Source organism: Eubalaena glacialis, chromosome 2 (genome assembly GCF_028564815.1).
Source record: "Eubalaena glacialis isolate mEubGla1 chromosome 2, mEubGla1.1.hap2.+ XY, whole genome shotgun sequence".
Classification (NCBI taxonomy): domain Eukaryota; kingdom Metazoa; phylum Chordata; class Mammalia; order Artiodactyla; family Balaenidae; genus Eubalaena; species Eubalaena glacialis.
The window spans coordinates 180271794-180291550 of NC_083717.1; the positions used below are offsets into that span (position 1 = coordinate 180271794).

A 19757-nucleotide genomic window follows, 5' to 3' on the forward strand; every position below is an offset into this window, starting at 1 on the left:
TTTTCCTTTAGTCACTGTAACCCTGTAACTTTTTGCTTCTAAAAATATAGTTCATTTATGCTCTTATGTAAGTATATTTTTTATTCCATTTAGACTTAATAGTAATTTGCAATTTGCTTACATTTTTTATAATACTTGATGATAAATATTTAGATACATTCAAATTAAAATTATTATTTTGGGGCATATATTTTGATAATTGGGTGGGTTTTATGGTTAACAGATACCTGTAGTTATAATCTGCATTTACTGAAAAGTTTGCTACAATTCAAAAGAAAGTGGTAACTTTAGCCTCTGGACATATTAGCTGTTTATATACATGAGATCATGTAATCAAAAACTTTTTCTTTAATTGCCCACACTGTAATATGGGCTACTTATTTTCTCTTACATTTTGACTTACATGCTATCACCTCAGACACTTTTAAGTCTGCACCTTGTACCCCACACACAGTTATTCACCACTCACTCACATCACTGGTGCAGCACATACCATGTGATATTAAGATTAATTGAATATATGAATGTGATTCGTGTTCTTAAATAAATCTATTTTAAAAGCACTATAAAACAATGAAAATCAGAAGCTATCCGTTTCTTTTGTAAAATACAATTTGAAGCTTTTTGCAAAACAAGTGTTAATCAAATTTTTAAATAAATTGTATCCATCCTGTTCTGCACTTGAATTGATTCCTCAGCTGTTTTAAAACCTGACAATTGGAAAGTCTTTGTATACCATTTCTTCTGACATTATCCCTGAAAAAGATTGATTTAATACTCAGTTGTTCTGTGATTGTAAGATTGGATAGGTATTCTTGACATAAAAACATGTATGTGTAAACTGTCAATGATTATCACTTTACATAAATTCTTAAATCACAGAAACAGTTTACAACAAATTGCATTAAACTGAAAGTGAAAGTGGTCAGATTACCACCAGAATTTTTGTTCCATTGACAATAATTGATGAACACTTTTCTGATTTTAGAACTTCACAGTGATCTGCTATTTTAATTTTGGTGAATTTACCAGTGTGTTACACATTTTCTGTGAAAATCGTATCCAAGCTTTCTGATATTCATAGTTAAAAATTATATAATCTCAAAAAAGCAGATAGGTACAGTTGGTTTTGCACTGTGTTCTACTGGTTTCCAAGGAAAGAAGAAGTAGGATACAGGGTAGGGATTATAAGATACAAAGATACAGAAAAGTTTCATGCCTTCAATTGATTCAAGAGCAATTTTCCCAGCCCATTTCAGACAAATGAGAGTCTATTCCTGCCTTTAAAGACTTTCTTTGGTATTTCATTTTGTTTATTAAATAACCATTACTGGTAAGAATTTTCTCACAGGCAATCTAATGCCTTAAGCATTTCTGCCTGCTATGATCCCAATTTGTTCTGTTCCCCAAGTGTAAATAATTCCTGTGATTATTATTTAATAGCCCTAAAAGATTTTTCAGATCATACTTAGAAATTGCTTTCCGGGGAGCCAGACTCCTCTGGTACATAAGCTGCAGTGTGAACCTAGTTTGGGAACACTTTTTACAACTAACGTGTTAAAGTCATTAACTAAACACTACCCTAGTGACTCACAGTTTAATGCCAAAATACTTAGTTGCTTTGAGTAATTCTGCCTTATATTTGGGATAAAGTTAGAAAGCACTTGGAAAGGAAATAGGTGACTTGACCTATTTTAGGCTGTAGTCACAATATCTAGTTATCTGCAGTTTCCTTGCTGAGGTAAATCAATATGTAAGTTAGCTGACTTGTTCATTACCATGAAAGGAGTTAAAATCAACTTAAGATTCCTGATGGTGTAAAAAAATCTAAAAATGTATAAATTTCAAATGAGTCTGTAAAATAGATAGTATGACATAATGGGAAGAGCATAGGTTCACCTGGGTTCAAATCTATGAGACCCCGCCCCTCAGGTTTTTCATCTGCATAGTAGAGGTAATAATTGTACCACCACCCAGAAGTTGATGTGATGATTAAATGAGTTGTACATGTAAATTAATTAGAACAGTACCTTGCACATAGTATGCACTCCATATGTAATAGTAGCAGTGATAATAGTAACAGTTCTTACTATTCCTCTTTTATTTCTACTCAAAGGCAATAACAGTACCTTGTGCACAGAAAGCACTCAGCTCCTTTCTTATTCAGCTTGTTTATCTTCCTCTTGTTTTCCTCCCCATGAGCTTGTAGGACAGATATAACTGGCTAAATCCCAGCCTTTTTCACCTCAGATTAACTTCCATGTAACTTCTTCTCTACCATTTAATAAAGTGCCTCAGAGTTCTGTAAAGGATACACAGGTGTCCATAAAGTCTGGAATCATGGACAAAGCATCTAGTCTATGGGTATCTAGTCTGTAAAAGAATAAAATATTACCTATACTCTTAAACCTTATGAATACCCTGTAGAAATAGTTCTTCCAAAGTTAAACCAAACATATATACAATGGAATACCACTCAGCCATAAAAAAGAATGAAATAAAGCCATTTGCAGCAACAGGGATGCAACAAGAGATTATCATACTAAGTGAAGTAAGTCAGAAAGAGAAAGGCAAATACCATATGATATCACTTATATGTGGAATCTAAAATATGACACAAATGAACTTATCTATGAAACAGAAACAGACTCACAGACATAGAGAACAGACTTGTGGTTGCCAAAGGGGAGGGCGGGTGGGGGAGGGATGGACTAGGAGTTTGGGGTTAGTAGGTGCAAACTATTATATATAGAATGGATAAACAAAAAGGTCCTACTGTATAGCACAGGGAACTATATTCAGTATCCTGTGATAAACCATAATGGAAAAGAATATAAAAAAGAATGTATATATGTGTATAACTGAGTCACTCTGCTGTACAACAGAAATTAACACAACATTGTAAATCAACTATACTTCAATAAAAAAAAAATTTTTTTTTAATGGCTAAACCAAAAAGAAATAGAGCAGGCCAAAATGCCTTCCTTTCAAAGCTTTCCCCACTCATGAGAAGTTAAGAAAGAAACATATATGAACTTCCCTATGGCATAAATCTTTCTTAATTATGTTTAAAATATCAGTTACTTAAATCAGGGCTCCATACATCCATACATTGTGAAGAGAAGTTCATTTTCATTCCTTCAAAGCTTTTAAGTCACAGAGGAACTGCTGGCACTGAAGATGGTCATGACAAGGCAGGAAGGGGTGGATTCTGCCACCAGCAGTGGTTGAGAAGGGGATTAGTACTCACGATTGGTTTGGAAACTCAAATAAAACTGAGATCTACCTCAGTACACAGGTTCAAGACTACAAATATGGATATATGTTATTAATCATTTTTTTAGTTTCAGAAAGAAAAATGATTGCTATTGCTTATATTTAGAATTATATTTTTATATATTAATAATTCAAAAACTTGAATATAATTTCATATACAAATTTTCAGGAACATACACATTATATTTGTAGAGCCCTGAGGCTCTACATTTTTTAATGTGTAATCTGGAGGTCCCCAATTATCTGAATTTGTAAATGTAACTGATCACTGTTAAACCAAATGTTCTTAGCCTCCAGGAGAACCACAAGATGAAGATGCTATGTTAATCAAAGAAGTGAACGGATTTCCATCCTTTAAAAGGTCACCAGTAACTTCTTCAGAGCGACTACACTTAAGTCCGCCTAAATCCGGTAAAGTCCTCACAAATGGTACTGAGAAGAACTCCAGTTCCTTCCCGTCCAGCATGGATTACGCTGCCTCTGGGCCCAGGAAATCATCCTCTGGAACCTCCTACGGCAGAGGGCCCCGGGGCACATCCCTAAATTCCCAGCGGTTTCAGTTAGTTATTTCAAAAGCACCCAGTGGGGACCTTTTGGATAAACATTCTGAACTCTTTTCTAACAGACATTTGCCATTCACCCCACGCACTTTAAAAACAGAAGCAAAATCTTTCCTGTCACAGTATCGATATTATACACCTGCCAAAAGAAAAAAGGATTTTACAGATCAACAGATAGAAGCTGAAACGCAGACTGAATTAAGCAGGTATGGCACAACAGCCAATAGTAGATCCTTCAACATGTGGTAGAAATTAAATAATATTCCTTACTTTATATCATGTACCTTATGTGCCGCACTTAAGGTCTGGTAGTGCCCTTTTGATTAGAATGAGACTAATGTGACTTTTCCTTCTGCATGAATCACTAGAACTATCAGAGTAATTGTTGAAAAAGTAAATAGCTATTAAACTTGTCAAGCTCCTTATAAACATGAATGTTACATATTTTAATTTATTGTTCCAAACATGGTACTAGAACTTTTGTATGTTTTTAAATATTATACTTTCAGAGAATCCATAAAATATGTCATCAGACAGCATTTGTGTAAATATGTTTATTGATTTATGTTAGAAATGGCAAAACAATGGGCTGTATTGGGGGAGAAGAAGCAACTGTTTGTCTAACTACCCCTATGCTTCCCTCCCTGCAAATACTCAGCAACAACTCCTCAGGTGTAATGTAGACAATTGGGATAATTTCTGGGAATTAAGTATAATTTGCCTCAATAATATTTTCATATACAGTAGTGCCTGGCACATAATGAATATTCATTAAAGGTTGCCAGAAGATTGAAGAAAGAAACAAATCTTGTAAAGTATTGAGTGTTAGCGGATTTGTGATTGTTTTTCCTAGTGTTATATAAATGAGTACTTATCTAGTGCTAGGTTTTAATTATTTTTAAAAGTAAAAAACTATTTATGACTAGTATTCTTTTCTCTGGGTAAAGATAAGAGGTATAGTAAGATCAGTCTGTATACATTTAAAGAATTAAGGAATTAAATCTAATGGTAGAATTTTTAAGTGAAGAAGAAATGAGGGAAGCAAATACAACGAATACTTTTCTGATTATATTTTTGACAGCTTTTGAAGATAATGGTTTCCATTTCCCTAGTCCCATTCTGTCCAAATGAAATCTAGCTGCTATTCAAAAAAAGGAAAAAGAGGCATATGTAATCCAAACCATATCTATTTCCCGATTATATAATTAGAAATTACACATTCTACAAGAATAGATGCATTTTATCTCTCATGTTTGAAGTTTATTTTTTTCTAGCCAGTAAAGCTTATTACAGTGTTTATATTTTGAAGATTTAACAACAATTTCTTTTAAAATATTACAGCTTTCAATCTGATTTTGAGACAGTTGAGGTTAAGAACTTCACAGATTCAGAAATGAACATAAAGCAGGTAATAAAAATGAGATTTCTTTGTGTCCCTCATTAGAATTATAGCTGCTTTAACAGAACATGTGTAGCTATTTGGACTGTGAAGAATAATCTCTTGGTGACACTTCCTGCATGTGATACAACCAGTATACAGAAGTATTGCTTGTTTACAGATGGTTACAGCTCTCTGTGAGTGGCCAGGTGGATCCTGCCCAATCTGGGAAGTCATTTTTTGTTGGCATCTTTTCTAGGTGGTTGGTTGGCTGGCTGGATAGAGGGGTGGATGAGTAAAATACCTTACATGTTCTTTTCAAAGATGCAGACTTGGATCGCTAAAGGAGCCAGAAAAGTTGTGCAGAAGTTATTTTAGTTTCTATGCCTGTTTTTTTTTTTAAAGAATTGCCACTGATTATATTATTGGAAATTATACATTTTATAAAAACAGATGGATATCATTCTCCTGTGCTTGCCTTTACTTTTTTCTAGACCATAAAGATCTTTTTTAGTGTTTGTATTTTGAATGTTTAGCAATCATTTATTTTAAAATATTACAGCTTTAAGTCTGACTTTGAGATATAAACTGATTATTTTTATTTTAGGGGTATTAATCATACACTAATTTAAATTTATTTAAATTTATTGTTTGCGAAAAACGTTTGTCTATTAAAATGTCAAACAGATTCAGGGATAATATAAGCATACTCAGCTTCCCTCTTCCCTTCTGAAAATGGGTAGAGGATCGTAGTTTTCCCTCCCAGCCATTAGTAGCTGTTTGACATAGGGTTCTGCCATTTAAGGCCCAAGGACAAATCAGTTCCTCTGAGAGCTGAGTTTCCACCTCTAGAAAAACTGTACTTAATGTGCAGGATCATTGGAAGGATTAAATGTTACAGGTAAAGTACCTAGTCTGACCCGGGCTCAGTAAATGATGGCTATGACTAGCTTGAGATTTAGGAAGAGGGTTTTTAGCTCTGCAGATAACTAAATAAACTAAAGCAGAAGTCCATTTTTATGACATTGTGCTCCAAATGTTTATCTATAACCCTGTAAGAAAACGGCATGTCCCCTTACTCCATAATCTACTTGAGGAAGCTAGTAAGAGTATTAGCTACAGTAGATAGACCATCCTAACAGCACTTTTAAAACTGTAAAGCACTACACATAAATTAGCATTCTAAAGATTAACTCTGATAATGCAAGTAAATGCTTGACACAGTATCTGGCCCCTCGTAAGCGTTCTATAAAAGTAGGCTGCCATTATTTTTGTTTTTTTCTTTATATTGTTGTTCATACTGCCGGAGCTACCACTGCTTCTACAATACATATTTGATAGGTTGGCATTTGAAACAGATGGGCTATTTGAGTTTCTGAATAATAGGGTATTTTCTCTCAAGTTTACTTATTTGCTTCATTTCTCTTTATATGTTTATTTGTGGTATTCTTTAATGTCATTTAAGATATTCGTCATTAAAATATAAGAAATTGTTTTACCTTTAAATAAATTTAAGAAAAAGGTCTTGATTGTATGAAAAGTGAATTCTGAAACATCCGTTGTCCTAATATATCAGTCGCTTTTATCTACTGGGTATCTCTACGCTCTTTCATCAACTATTTTTGGCAATTTGCTGTTTTGCTTTAGTTCTGCTTTCATAATGTATTTTTGAAGCAAAATAAAGATTTATTCTTCTCATTGCATCCCCAGGCATCTAGCTGTATGTCGTATGGTACCAAAGGAAAAATAACCCCTTTACCTTTACAAGGGCATGAATTACCATGGGATGAGGTTAAAGATGGTGCTCTTCAGTGTTCCTCATCAAGGTATTTCACCTGTTTATATCTAACTGCTTTCCTGTGTAACAGACGTACAGACTTTGCAACATGAGGGGACTTCCCTGGCAGTCCAGTGGTTAAGACTCTGTGCTTCCACTCCAGGGGGCGAAGGTTTGACCCTGGTCAGGGGAACTAAGATCCCACGTGCCGCACGTGCTGTAGGGGGGCGGTGGCGGGGGATGGACAGTTCAGACTTGGAAACATGAGTACTGTTTTAACTGAATGCTCTCCCATCTGTTTGGGTATTACACAATTCAGTGGCCCTGTTAGTTTTACTAAGGAAGTATTACAAAGTAGGTAGTCACTAAAAGTGTAAATGAATTCATTTTGCTAATTCATTAATAAAGGGAAAAGGGACATGGGCTTGTATTATTTACTATCCCTCTTCATATGAGAAAGGATTTTCCCCAAGACAGATCCTCCAGCAGTGATGCTAACCAGTTTACATGGCACAGATAGCACTGAAGAACCCTACCATTTGAGGATTCAGCATTTGTGGTTTTGAATATTCCTTATGTGCTAGTGCTTTATCTGTCTGTGCTTTGTAGAGGAGGCACTATTTTTTTTTTTTTTAAAAACGATACTGTGTTTCATGTGCTTGAAACTTTATTTTGAAGTATTTGTTTATTTATTTATTTATGGCTGTGTTGAGTCTTCGTTTCTGTGCGAGGGCTTTCTCTAGTTGCGGCGAGCGGGGGCCACTCTTCATCGCGATGCACGGGCCTCTCACTATCGCGGCCTCTCTTGTTGCGGAGCACAGGCTCCACACGCGCAGGCTCAGTAATTGTGGCTCACGGGCCCAGCTGCTCCGCGGCACGTGGGATCCTCCCAGACCAGGGCTCGAACCCGTGTCCCCTGCATTGGCAGGCAGATTCTCAACCACTGGGCCACCAGGGAAGCCCGAGGCACTATTTTTTAAAACGACCCCTCATGTTTAGGAATTATGGAACACTGCACCTAAATAAAAATGATAGGTTAGCAGGTAGTATAGAACCTAAAAAATGCCTTTGATAGCTTCAGCTGTCAAATGCATTTCCAGTGTCAGAGTTTGGATATGAGATGAAGGAAGTGGAAGGAAAAAAAAGACTAAAGAGCAAGAATGAGACATCCGGTAGCAGACTGGAAGCAAGCACACGCTGTCCTTCAGGGCCCAGGTCTTCCCTCAGGCCTTTCCTTAGGGAGATCTCACCTGGCAAGGCTTTGTGGGGGGAGGGAGTGGCAAGGGGGGTTATTGCTAACTTCTCTGTCGGGAAATTCATGATGCTTTAGTACTCATAACTTAAGATACTGTCTTGAGCCAGTTGAGCCAGTCTGCAGTGAATATAAAGAATGACCTAAAGAAAGGGATAGTTATCTTTCCTAGTAGCTTCTATCTAAAAGAGGTAAAGTAAAATATTATAATTGAATATACCTGAATAGGAAGCTTGGAAGTAACTAATGATGACATAACTGAATAATGACAAAATTTATCATAGTTAACAGCTTAAAATTTTTTTCTATAGGGAGATATGTTTCCAAATATGTTTCCAACATCATTTATGTTTTAATCTTAGTCAAACTGATAATTGTTTATACAAGGTAAGTTTCATAGTACAATTTTTAAAAGGATCATGAATTTGTAATTACAAGACTAGTTTAAAAATCTATCTTTGCTACTTACTAACCCATGACCTTGGCAAGTTACTTAGCCTTTCTGCCCCTTGGTGAATTGTTGAGTAAGTGGAAAAAATAACACCTACCCAATATACCTGACAGGGTTTTTCTGAAGATTAGATTAGATAATGAATGTGAAAAGTGCTTTAAAATTCTGAAACATATTATTACTAACATATTACTGTATGCCAAATCATTGTTTTGTTCAAATACTCTAATTTTCTCTTTCCAGGGCAGTATGTCAATGTTCCCTGCAGCCTCCTTCAGGGAGAAAAATCTATTCTGAGTAAGATATTTTTGACTTTTTCATTTTGCTTAGTGGAAATGAAGAATTAAGACTCACACAAATTATTATTAAATTAGTCAGGATTGAACACTAATCTTTCTTTACAACCAGCTTTGGGGTTCAGTCATATAATGCACACCAAATCTGAGAGAATGACTAGAATTTTCTGAAATAATTATTAATCACTTCATCTTTATGTCCAGTAGAAATTTGTCCCAAAGTTAATAATACTTGCTATTTTTTTATAATTAGTACCCATAATTTTTATTTTTATAAATAAAAATAATAAAGAATAATAAAGATGAGTTTTAGAGAAATGCAGGCTTGGTAGCTCAGGATACCATTCTTGGAGGTTTCTAACCTCACCAGTTTTTTGCAGATAAAAAACCCACTTCTGGGTTTGAATGTTGTTTTAGTTAAGCTGCATTTTTTCAGGGAAAACAATCTACTTTTATAGAGTTTCATTTATTCTCAAACTTGCTGCCTGTGAATTGGTTTGAAAGCGTAATTTTTATGCAGTATTTTAATCTTCTATTTGATTTGCTAATTAACTCTTTCCCTTGTATTTACTTATTCAGTAATTGAGTAGTTACTTGCTATTTACATTTTCTATCATCACTGATTTTTAGCTAATTAAAATCAAACTTATAATAGTACCCTAATTTTCTTGTAATAACTAGTAAAATACAGTTAACTCAGAAGATAATATAACAGAGAAATGTGTCCAAGTAATTAAAAATTATCACTGTATTTATATACACAGATTTTTCTTTTAGAATATTTTTCCTCATCTCCAAAGCTTTTAAGGAAAAACAGTAATTTTTTCTGCTCAATAAATTTCTCAACCTTAAAACAATATGCTCTCCTAGGAGCAGGAGAGGATTTCATCGTTGAAGTTCCTGCTTCTCTGGATGACTTTCTTCCTTCCCTTCTGCCATGCAGAGGGACTCACACCTCTGCTGCTGGACCTGGTCAGGAGCCAGAGGAAATTTAAAATGCTTGTCAAGAACACGTGCCCCCAGTGGGTCACACCTAGTTACCCTCTTGGCGCTGCCCCTGGTTGCTTTCTGTTCTGTTTTGTTTAATCCTTGCTTATTTTTTACTTCCTGATGAATGCTTCAGACGTCTATGAAATTTTACTCTATTAGGGAATATTGTCTCATCTTTAATATGAATAAATATCCTTGCATAATTTGAGAAGGTAGATATAACGTTTGTTTTATAATATTCCTCTTAATAATGTGAGATGGAAGTACATTTGTAATAGTACAGATATTTCTAATTAGGTACTCATGTTTCCTATCATTTTCGGAGTAAGTAAGCAGTGATTTTTTATGCTGTATATCACTTTGCCTTCACAGTGAAGAAGAACTGTTGTATCTAAGTTTCATTGAAGATGTAACAGATGAAATTTTGAAACTTGGTTTATTTTCAAACAGGTTAGATTTTTTAAATTGTATTGTGGTGGTTGAATGATACATTAAATACTCTTCATTTGGTGTTAAGTTTTTAAAGTTATTTCCACATATTAGGAAATGAAAATTATATTGCTTTCTTAGGGAATCATGTTCTTATAATTGATGTAATTGTTCTTATAATTGATAGTAAATTATAAAGGATGTTTAATTCATACTGTAAGGCGAGTTCACAGTTTGGGGAGTTAGAGAAAAGAATAGAGAGTTTATTCATTAAATACTGCTATATCCCTTAAATACAGAGAACAAATTGCCAGAGGTGGGGCAGGAGGGGCAAAATGGTTGAAGGGAGTCCAAAGGTACAAACTTCCATTTATAAAATAAACAAGTCATGGGGATATAAACAAAAATAAAAAAGGTTGGCATGAAAAATGTGTATTTATGCTTAAAAAATTCACATTTTTCTTTTAGATTATAAGGCTGTTTATTATGGCAATTTTTATAGTAGCACCAAAAAATGGAATCAAACTACATGTTGAATAGTAAAGGTTCAGCTGAATAAATTGTAGAATATAATAGTAAGTTCTTTTCAGAGATTTTAAATGATGTTGTAGAAGTGAATTTATTGATGCATAAAGATGTTCAAAATATATAGTTGATTAGAAAAAACAATATAGGTATCAAAACAGTATGTATTGTTTAATCCCAATTTTGGTAAATAAATATATATGCATAGAACAGTGCCCAGAAGTGAATGGTCCAAACATTAATGATAGTTGTAAAATACAGAATACAGATTTCTTGGACTTTTTAAACATTTCAAATAATTCAGAAAAACTAAATCTAAGATTGGCTCATAACTTCACTGAGAGTAACAAATGGTAAAATGAAACCGGTTGATAATCACACTCTTGTGATAGCTAGACAAGCATGGTGTAGTTGAAAGAATGTGTCTGGAGCCAGACATATCTGGGTTTAATTCTCTTAATTGCTTGTGACCTTAGGGGAGAGGAAACCATCATCTTAGAGATGTCATTTTCTCATCTTTTAAAATGGATTTTATAATACCTTTGTCTCCCAGTATTGGTCATGATTAGAGAGGTATAATGATTATTATGTGTCCAGCACAAATGCCTAACACTTAGTGGTGCTTAGTAAGTGATAACTTTAGGTTTTTATGTGAATTTACTATGAATGGAATTTTTTTCAAGTACAATTTGGAAGCATTGTAAGGTAACTCTTTGTAAGAGAATTTTCTTTAGGGGTTTGCTTTTTGGGGGGGTTGTATGTGAAAGAGAGAGAAAGAGGGGGGAAGGCTTTTGATGTTTGTGTATGTGTGTGAGAGAAAAAAGATAAAAAGCTTTTAGTGTGTTGGGGGGGGAACCTCACTGAAGATATTTTATTAACAGAAATGTAAGTAGCATGCAGTCTTTTTAGAAGAAACATTGGCATCTGTTACATAACTAAAACATAGTGGAAGCCATACTAGCTTCCAAATTGGAGAACTTGACAGAACAGGGAAGGATTAGTGTTTATCTTTGGAAAGAAAAAGGGTAATCTAAAACATATTTTCCAACCTTTAGTAGTTTATTTATTGCATGGCTATTTTATATTTAGTTGATTTTCTGATTTTGAGACATTAACATTTTTATTTATCATTTGTAGGTTTCTAGAACGACTGTTTGAGAGACATATAAAACAAAATAAACATCATTTGGAGGAGGTTTGTTGTCTTTAGAACTTCATTAGAAAATTTCTAATATAGAAAGAATTTTTAAGTTTTACCATACTCTCAAACAATGCATTAAAAGCAAGCACTTTTTTTCCCTTGTGCTTTTTTGTGTTCTCTGTGGGTGAGGGGTGCGGGCAGAATGTGGAAGAAGAAGTATGAATCCTGCTGAGGTTAGCAGCACTGCAGACAAAAGTAATTCAATTTGACCAGTTTAATTAATATTATATTCTTGTTTTTTTTTTTTTAATTCCAGGAAAAAATGCGCCACCTGCTACATATCCTAAAGGTGGACTTAGGCTGCATGTCCAAGGAAAACTCAGTAATGCTAGATGATGTTGGTATGTTGCATTTACTTGATTTTGAAAAGGCTGAGAATTCAGAACAAAATGAATATAAAAATGAACAAGATTTAGCCATTCAACAGGAACATCAAGAATACCAAAAAGCTTTGACTATGTTATTGTCTGTTCCAAAGGATGAGAACAAGATAGTCTCTTCACCAAATGAATTTTTCCTGCCTGTCTATAAATCAAAGTATTCAGAAGGGGTTATAATTCAACAGGTAAATGATGAAACAAATCTTAGAACTTCAGTTTGGGATGAAAAAAATGTAAGTATGTCAGACAGTTTACTAGACCAAGAAACTTCTGTGAATGTCATTGAAGGAGACAGTGACAATGAAAAAGTTGAGACTTCAAATGAATTGTGTTGTTTTAGCACAGCACTCTCCCCATCTGTTCAGTTATGCAGTGTCAAAGATGGTAATCAGGACATGGAAGGACCAACTCTTAAAATCATGGAAATGAGCATTGAGGACTGATCTTTGGATGCTTGATCTTCATTAATAAATATCCCAAATGGCCAATAATTCAATATTCCTTTCACTTTTTTTAAACTTTTTTATATTAAGATTTCTGTATTTGTTTTCTATGTTGTATAATAAATTACTGTAAATTTAGCAGCTTGAAACAGCACACATGTATTATTTATCCCACAGTTTCTGTGGATTGAGAGTCTGAGCACAGCGTAGATGGGTCCTCTGCCCTTGGTCTCACAAATCTATAATCCAGATGTTGGCTGGGGCTGTGGTCTCATCTGGAGGCTGGACTGGGGGTAGATTCTGCTTCCAAACTCTTTTCAGGTTGTTGGCATAATTTCTTTCCTTGTAGCTTTAGGTTTGAGGGCTTTAGATTCTTGCCGGCTGTGGCCATTGGCCGCCCTCAGCGACTAGAGGCTGCCCGCCATTCCCTGTTACTTGGCCCTCTCCATAGATAGCTCACAGCCTGGCTGCTTACTTCTCTAAGGCTAACAGGAGGAAGAGAGAGACTCTGCTAGCAAGATGGAGTCTCATAAAACATAATCATAACATGATCACAGGAATGACTTCTATCACCTTTGCCATATTTTTTTGGTTAAAAGCAAGTCACAGGTCCTACCCACACGTAAGAGGTAGGATACAAGGGTGTGAATGCCAGAAAGTGAGAATCACTGGGGTCTCCTTAGGATCTGTTGGCCACAATTTCTAAAGTTCCTTTATATAGGGGAACATATTTTGCTCAGACATAAGTGATTTTGTAGGCAGTGGGAAAGGGCCTATGATCTGGAGTGGCTCTTGAAACATTAAGCCTTGTCTACAGTATCTTTAATGTTCTTTCTTCTCACTCTCCTGCATTATCTAAAGCGTCAAGGCCTTTCTAGTTATCAGTGAGCTAGGATGGCCTATCAGCTATCTGAAAAATCATCCCTTCTTGTGAGGGAAAGCATTCTACCAGACCTAGTCTGATACCCTCCCCTTGCCCTTGTAGTTCATGAATGGGATCCTTACTATTCCAGTGTGCCTCAGAAGACTCATCTCTACTTATGTCTTTTCAACCACTCACAATATTGTAACTAAATATTTGAGTGCCTGTTATATATGAAGTTTCATGCCTAGACCATGGAGGGTAAAAAGATGAAACAGAATAATGATGATAACCCAAGTGTTCTTCTAGAAACTTGGCAATTTCCTCCAAGTATCGCGTTCCTCAGGCTTTTATCATGCTTTGCCCACACAAGTGTTTCCCAGAAGGTGGTGCCTACCACTGGAGATTTAGAGCTGATTTCTGGTGGTAGATGGGTGACAGGTTCGTCTCATGTGTGGGAAGCTGTGTTCAGGATCCAGGCTCAGGCACTACCTGCAAAATATAATATGCAAGTACATGTCAAGTACTGCAAACTTTTTCCATCGATTTTCTCTCAAACACTGAAAATCATGATGCTCTGTTCCGTGAACAGCCGAAGCTAATATAATATGGTGGGGCTGGGTGCCCAAGCCAATTCTGCCCCAATATCTTGTGCCCCAAGTCATGCTGCTGCAGTCTTTCCTCGGCTCCACCTACCCTCTGCTCTCACCTCTGGAATTTTTACCTTACCCCCTAAACAGCCCCTCCTTTCCCCACCCTGCAGTCCTCTTTCACCTGCTAAAATATCCCAACACTATTCTTGGCTCCCAGCCTGGGTCTCCCCATCAGTCGTACTTCACCCCTCTGCTTGCTTCTTGGACTCCTCCTTCTTTCAGGCCCCAGGGCTCCTTTCTTTAGTCTCAGCCTCACTCTGCCACAAACCCCTCACGCCGCTATCCATGTAAGTACCTCAGACTCACTGCCCTGGTTCAGATTTTCCTCCCTTTGCTGAAGCTGCCGTCTTGTTTAAGGCCTTCGCAGTAACTACCTTCTTGGTGCTTGTCCACCCTTTGGGCCCTGCTTTGACATGTCCCGTCTTCTCTACCATCCAACTCTGGGTACAGCTTTTTGTTTCTGGGGCCATGAACCATCCTAACTTTTATACCTGTTAGGGTATTCTGTTGTTATCGTCAGGTTTCCCTGTAAAATTTAAGTTTAAAGAGATGAGTAGGTTTAAGAAAACATTAAAAGTGGTTCTCAGATGGCAAAAGTTGTGTAAAGGTAGGAAGTGAATGGTAAGTTTGGGAAACCCTGGCTTAGACTCGAAGCAGCACGTTAATTTATATCTTTCCCTCTACTTCTCCCACAGCCCATTCTCCACTCTGACTAGTAGAGTCATGATGAGTGAGCCTTTTGAGCCAAATTGCTCAGGTTTGATCCTTATGAGCTGCGACTTTAAGCTGGTTACTGAACTTCCTTCTGCTTTTCATTTGTTGGATAGGTGTACGTAATTATAGAGCATCGCAGGGCTGTAAGGAGTTAAATAGGTTGTATAAGAATTAAAGACTCACAGGCTGTTATTGTTTTAAAACAGACCATGTCACTCCCTTCTTTAAAAAACAAAACAAATCTTTGAGAGTTTCCTCTTGCTAACAAGAAAAGGTATAGGCCCCTTTGAATTTTTCATGAAGTCATGTTTTCCTCCCAATTCATCTCTTGCCATGTTCTCCCAAGCATCCTAAGTGTCTGTCACATCTAATTGTTTGTTCCATAAACATGCAGAGGTTTGTCCTCTCTCTGTGCCTTTGCACTTGCTATCTGCTCCAAATATCATCTCCCCTCTGCTGCCCTTGGAACCTTTGACAGCCCAGATTGAATGTAACACTGAAACCTTTAGTGATTGTTCCAACAAATGTCCCCCCTGCTCTGGGCGAGATCTTTCGTACCTATCATACAAATTATAATATTGTTTACGAACACAACTGGTCTCCTGTCTAGACTATGGGCTTCTCAAGAGAAAGGACCTGTTTCTCTTTGGATCCCCAAAGCATGAATGCATTTGTTCATGGAGGGAGATAGTTTGACCTTGAGGGGATGTTTAGCTCCAGACAAGGTTATAGGAAAAACAGGACAGAGATTTTCTCCTCTCTTTACACTCAGAGTGCCAATTTCCCGTAAAGAAGGGGCAATGTAGCAAATTGCTAACTCACATGAAAATTTCCTCATTTACTCACTTTTCAAATGGTTTAAAATATAAATTAGCCTCTTCCTGAGAAGCCTTAAAAAGTTACATTTTTCCCCAGTGAAGCCAATTAGAAAAGATCAGAATAGATTTTATGGGGCAAGATGACAATTTGCCAAGTGGATTAATTAGCTGTGTGGTTGCCAATGAATTACTTTATCCTGGGCCTTTGTTTAAAAAAGTTTGGATTAGATGATCCAAAGTTTTCTCTTAGTTTTAATATGCCAAAGTTAGTCTTAGCTTAATTCTTAGGGTCTTTAGAAATTATAAGTGAAATAAATTACACCTAGAAGTGGAAATTCCTCTTCACCCTTCATGTGCTAGTATAGTTCTGGAAAGCAGTCTGCTAAATTGATTCACATTTTGGTGATAGAATATGCCACCTAGCATGATACTTTTCCCAGAACTTTTAAAAGCAGCAGATGCAGCCGGTAATGGCATAGCCCCCAAAATCAAATCTGTATGTTTAATTCCAAGGCCAGGAAGAAGATGCTTTTGAATCGGGATTTGCCTTGAGAATTGTCCTGTACCAGCGTTCAAGTTTTGAGGCAAAAATGCCTAGCAGTGCTGGATGCGAGTGTTCCATACCTTCCAAGATTTTAAAACCGGTGGGTTGAGATGGGCCAAGATGGCAGAGTAGAAAGACCCTGAGCTCACCTTCTCTCATGGGCACACCAAAATTACAGCTATTTACAGAACAACCATGAAAAATACCAGAACCTACAAGAAAAGATCTACTACAACTAAAGAATAGAAAGAATCACGAGATGGGTAGGAGGGGTGGAGTTGCAATATAGTCAAGTCCCATATCCCCAGGTGGGCAACCCACAAATGGGAGAATAATTATAATTGCAGAGGTTCTCCCCAAGGAGCAAGGGGTCTGGACCCCACATCGGGCTCCCCAGCCCAGGGGTCCTGCACCAGGAAGATGAACCCCTAGAATGTTTGGCTTTGAAGGCCAGCAGGGCTTACTTTCAGGAGTCCTAAAGTCTCTAATTTAGTCCTAGAGTCCTAAATAGAGACACACACAAAATCTCACATGCTCCAGGGCCCAGGGAAGAAGCAGTCATTTGAACGGACTCTGGGTCAGACACACCTGCTGCTCGGGAGAGTCTCCTGGAGAGGCAGGAGGCAACTGCAGCTCACCCTGGGGACACAGACACTGAAAGCAGCCACTGTGGGGGGCTTGTTCTACCACGTGGACACTGGTGCCAGCCAGCACCATTTTGCCATCCTCCCTCTAGCTTATTAGCCTCAGGACCCAAACCTGCCCCTGCCCACCAGCCTGTAGGCATTTCAGGCCAAACAACTAGCTGGGCAGGGACACAGCCCCACCTACCAGCAAATAGGCCGCCTTAAGATCCCCTGAGCCCACAGCTGCCGCTGGACCCAGTCCTGCCCACCAGTGGGCCCAGGACCTGGCCACACACACCAGTGTAAAGGCAATAGACCTGGAACCCCCAGGGACCCACAGCTAGAGACCACAGGACCAAGCTCCATCCACCAGTGGGCAGGAAACAGCACCAGAATCCCTGACCCCACCCACCAGTGAGCCTGCTGTAGCCTCAGGACCAGCCTCACCCACCAGAGGGCAAACACCAGTCACAGGGCAGTTATAGTCCCACAGCCTCTGGACCCAGCCCACCTACCAGCAGGCCAGCACCTGCCCTGGGGCCAGTGGAGACCTGGCCCTGCCCACTAGTAGTCCAAAACAAGCTTTGGGACACTCAAGACACCATAACCAGCTGTGTCAAGAAACGGCCCCACCCACCAGTGGTCAGCCACCAGCCCTGGGACCCCTGGGCCTGCAGCCAAACCTCAGAACATGACCCTGCTTGTCAGTAGACTGGTACTAGCCCCAGGACCAGGCTTCACCTACCAGTGGGGGGGCAACTGCCCCGGAGTTTCCTGGACCCCTCTTCTGCCCACCAGTGAGCCAACACTAGCCCTGGGGTCCCCTGAGTTTCTGCAGCCAGCTACCTCGTGACTCAGCCTGCCAACCAGTAGCTGGAAGCCTCTACTCAGAGCAGGGCCTGGCAACCAACCAGACAAGGGTCCAACCAAGCCTATCAGACTGCCCACAGTAGTCAGTCTGCCACAACAGAATGACCTGCATGAGGGCACCTGTAGAGCATATAGATCTGGTGATGAGAGGGGAGTGCACTACTAGGAGGCATAGGACATCTCCAACAAAAGGCCACTTCTCCAAAGTCGGGAAACGTAACCAACCTACCAGATACACAAATATAAAAAGAGCAAGTTAGGCAAAATGACACAACAGAGGAACATGTAACAAATGAAGGAAAAGATAAAACCCCAGAAGAATTAAGTGAAGTAAAGATAGGCAATCTACCTGAGAAAGAATTCAGGGTAATGATCATAAAGATGATCAAAGAACTTGGAAGAAGAATGGATGCACAGAGAAGTTAGAACTTTTTAAAAAAGAATTAGAAAATATAAAGAACAACCAAACATAAATGAAAAATACACTTGAAGGAATCAACAGGAGACCAAATATGGTATGGAGGACTGGATCAGTGAATTGGAAGACAGAGTAGTGGAAATAACTGATGCTGACAGAAGAAAGAATGAGATGAAATGAGAACAGTTTAAGAGACCTCTGGGACAACATCAAATGCACTAAAATTCTCATTATAGAGGTTCCAGAAGGAGAAGAGAGAGAGAAAGGGGCATAGAACATATTTGAAGACATAATAGCTGAAAACTTCCCTAACCTGGGAAAGGAAACATACATTCAACTCCAGGAACCACAGAGTCCCGAACAGTATTAACCAAAAAGGAACACATCAAGGCAAATTGTAATTACAATAGCAAAAATTAAAGGTAAAGAGAGAATATTAAAAGCATCAAGGGAAAAGCAGCAGGTTATTCAGTACATACAAGGGAACTCCCATAAGGCTATCAGTTGACTTTTCAGCAGAAACTCTGCAGGCCAGAAGGGAGTGGCAGTGTATATTTAAAGTGATGAAAGGGAAAAACTTACAACCAAGAATATTCTACCTGGCAAGGCTCTTGTTCAGATTTGATGGAGAGATCAAAAGTTTTACAGACAAGCAAAAGCTAAATGAAATCAGCATGATCAAACCAGCTTTACAAGAAATATTAAAGGGATTTCTCTAAGCAAAAATGAAAAGGCCACAACAAGAAACATGAAAATTATGGAAGCAAAAAACTCATTGGTAAAGGCAAACATACAGTAAAGGTAGTAAATCATCTACACACAAAGCTAGTAGGAAGGTTAAACAACAAAAGTAGTAAAATCATCTATAGTCACAATAAGCCATTGGGGATACACAAAACAATTAAATGTAAAATATGATATCAAAAACGGTAATCATGTGGGAAGGAGCATACAAATGCAGTGTTGTTAAAATGCATTTGAAATTGAGCACGGGGAGGGGGAAGGGTAAGCTGGGACAAAGTGAGAGAGTGGCATGTACATATATACACTACCAAATGTAAAACCGATAGCTAGTTGGAAGCAGCCGCATAGCACAGGGAGATCAGCTCGGTGCTTTGTGACCACCTAGAGGGGTGGGATAGGGAGGGTGGGAGGGAGGGAGACGCAAGAGGGAAGAGATATGGGGATATATGTATATGTATAGCTGATTCACTTTGTTATAAAGCAGAAACTAACACACCATTGTAAAGCAATTATACTCCAATAAAGATGTTAAAAAAAAAAAAAAGAAATT

General features: G+C 37.8%; 1 protein-coding gene across 3 annotated transcripts in view; it reads left to right on the forward strand.

Moving 5' to 3' along the window:
- The window catches only part of SPATA7 (spermatogenesis associated 7), a 34595-nt gene extending 21545 nt beyond the window's left edge, over window positions 1–13050 (forward strand). For 2 of the 3 annotated variants that reach the window (XM_061182788.1, XM_061182789.1), the window contains 7 exons: window positions 3567–4042; window positions 5178–5244; window positions 6925–7040; window positions 8938–8991; window positions 10353–10430; window positions 12072–12129; window positions 12392–13050. In XM_061182788.1, coding sequence (XP_061038771.1) covers window positions 3567–4042; window positions 5178–5244; window positions 6925–7040; window positions 8938–8991; window positions 10353–10430; window positions 12072–12129; window positions 12392–12958 — 1416 coding nt within the window. In that variant the 3' untranslated portion in view covers window positions 12959–13050. The remainder of the gene's footprint in view (window positions 1–3566; window positions 4043–5177; window positions 5245–6924; window positions 7041–8937; window positions 8992–10352; window positions 10431–12071; window positions 12130–12391) is intronic. The other variant, XM_061182790.1, reaches the window with a different exon arrangement.
- Window positions 13051–19757: the final 6707 nt, after the last annotated feature.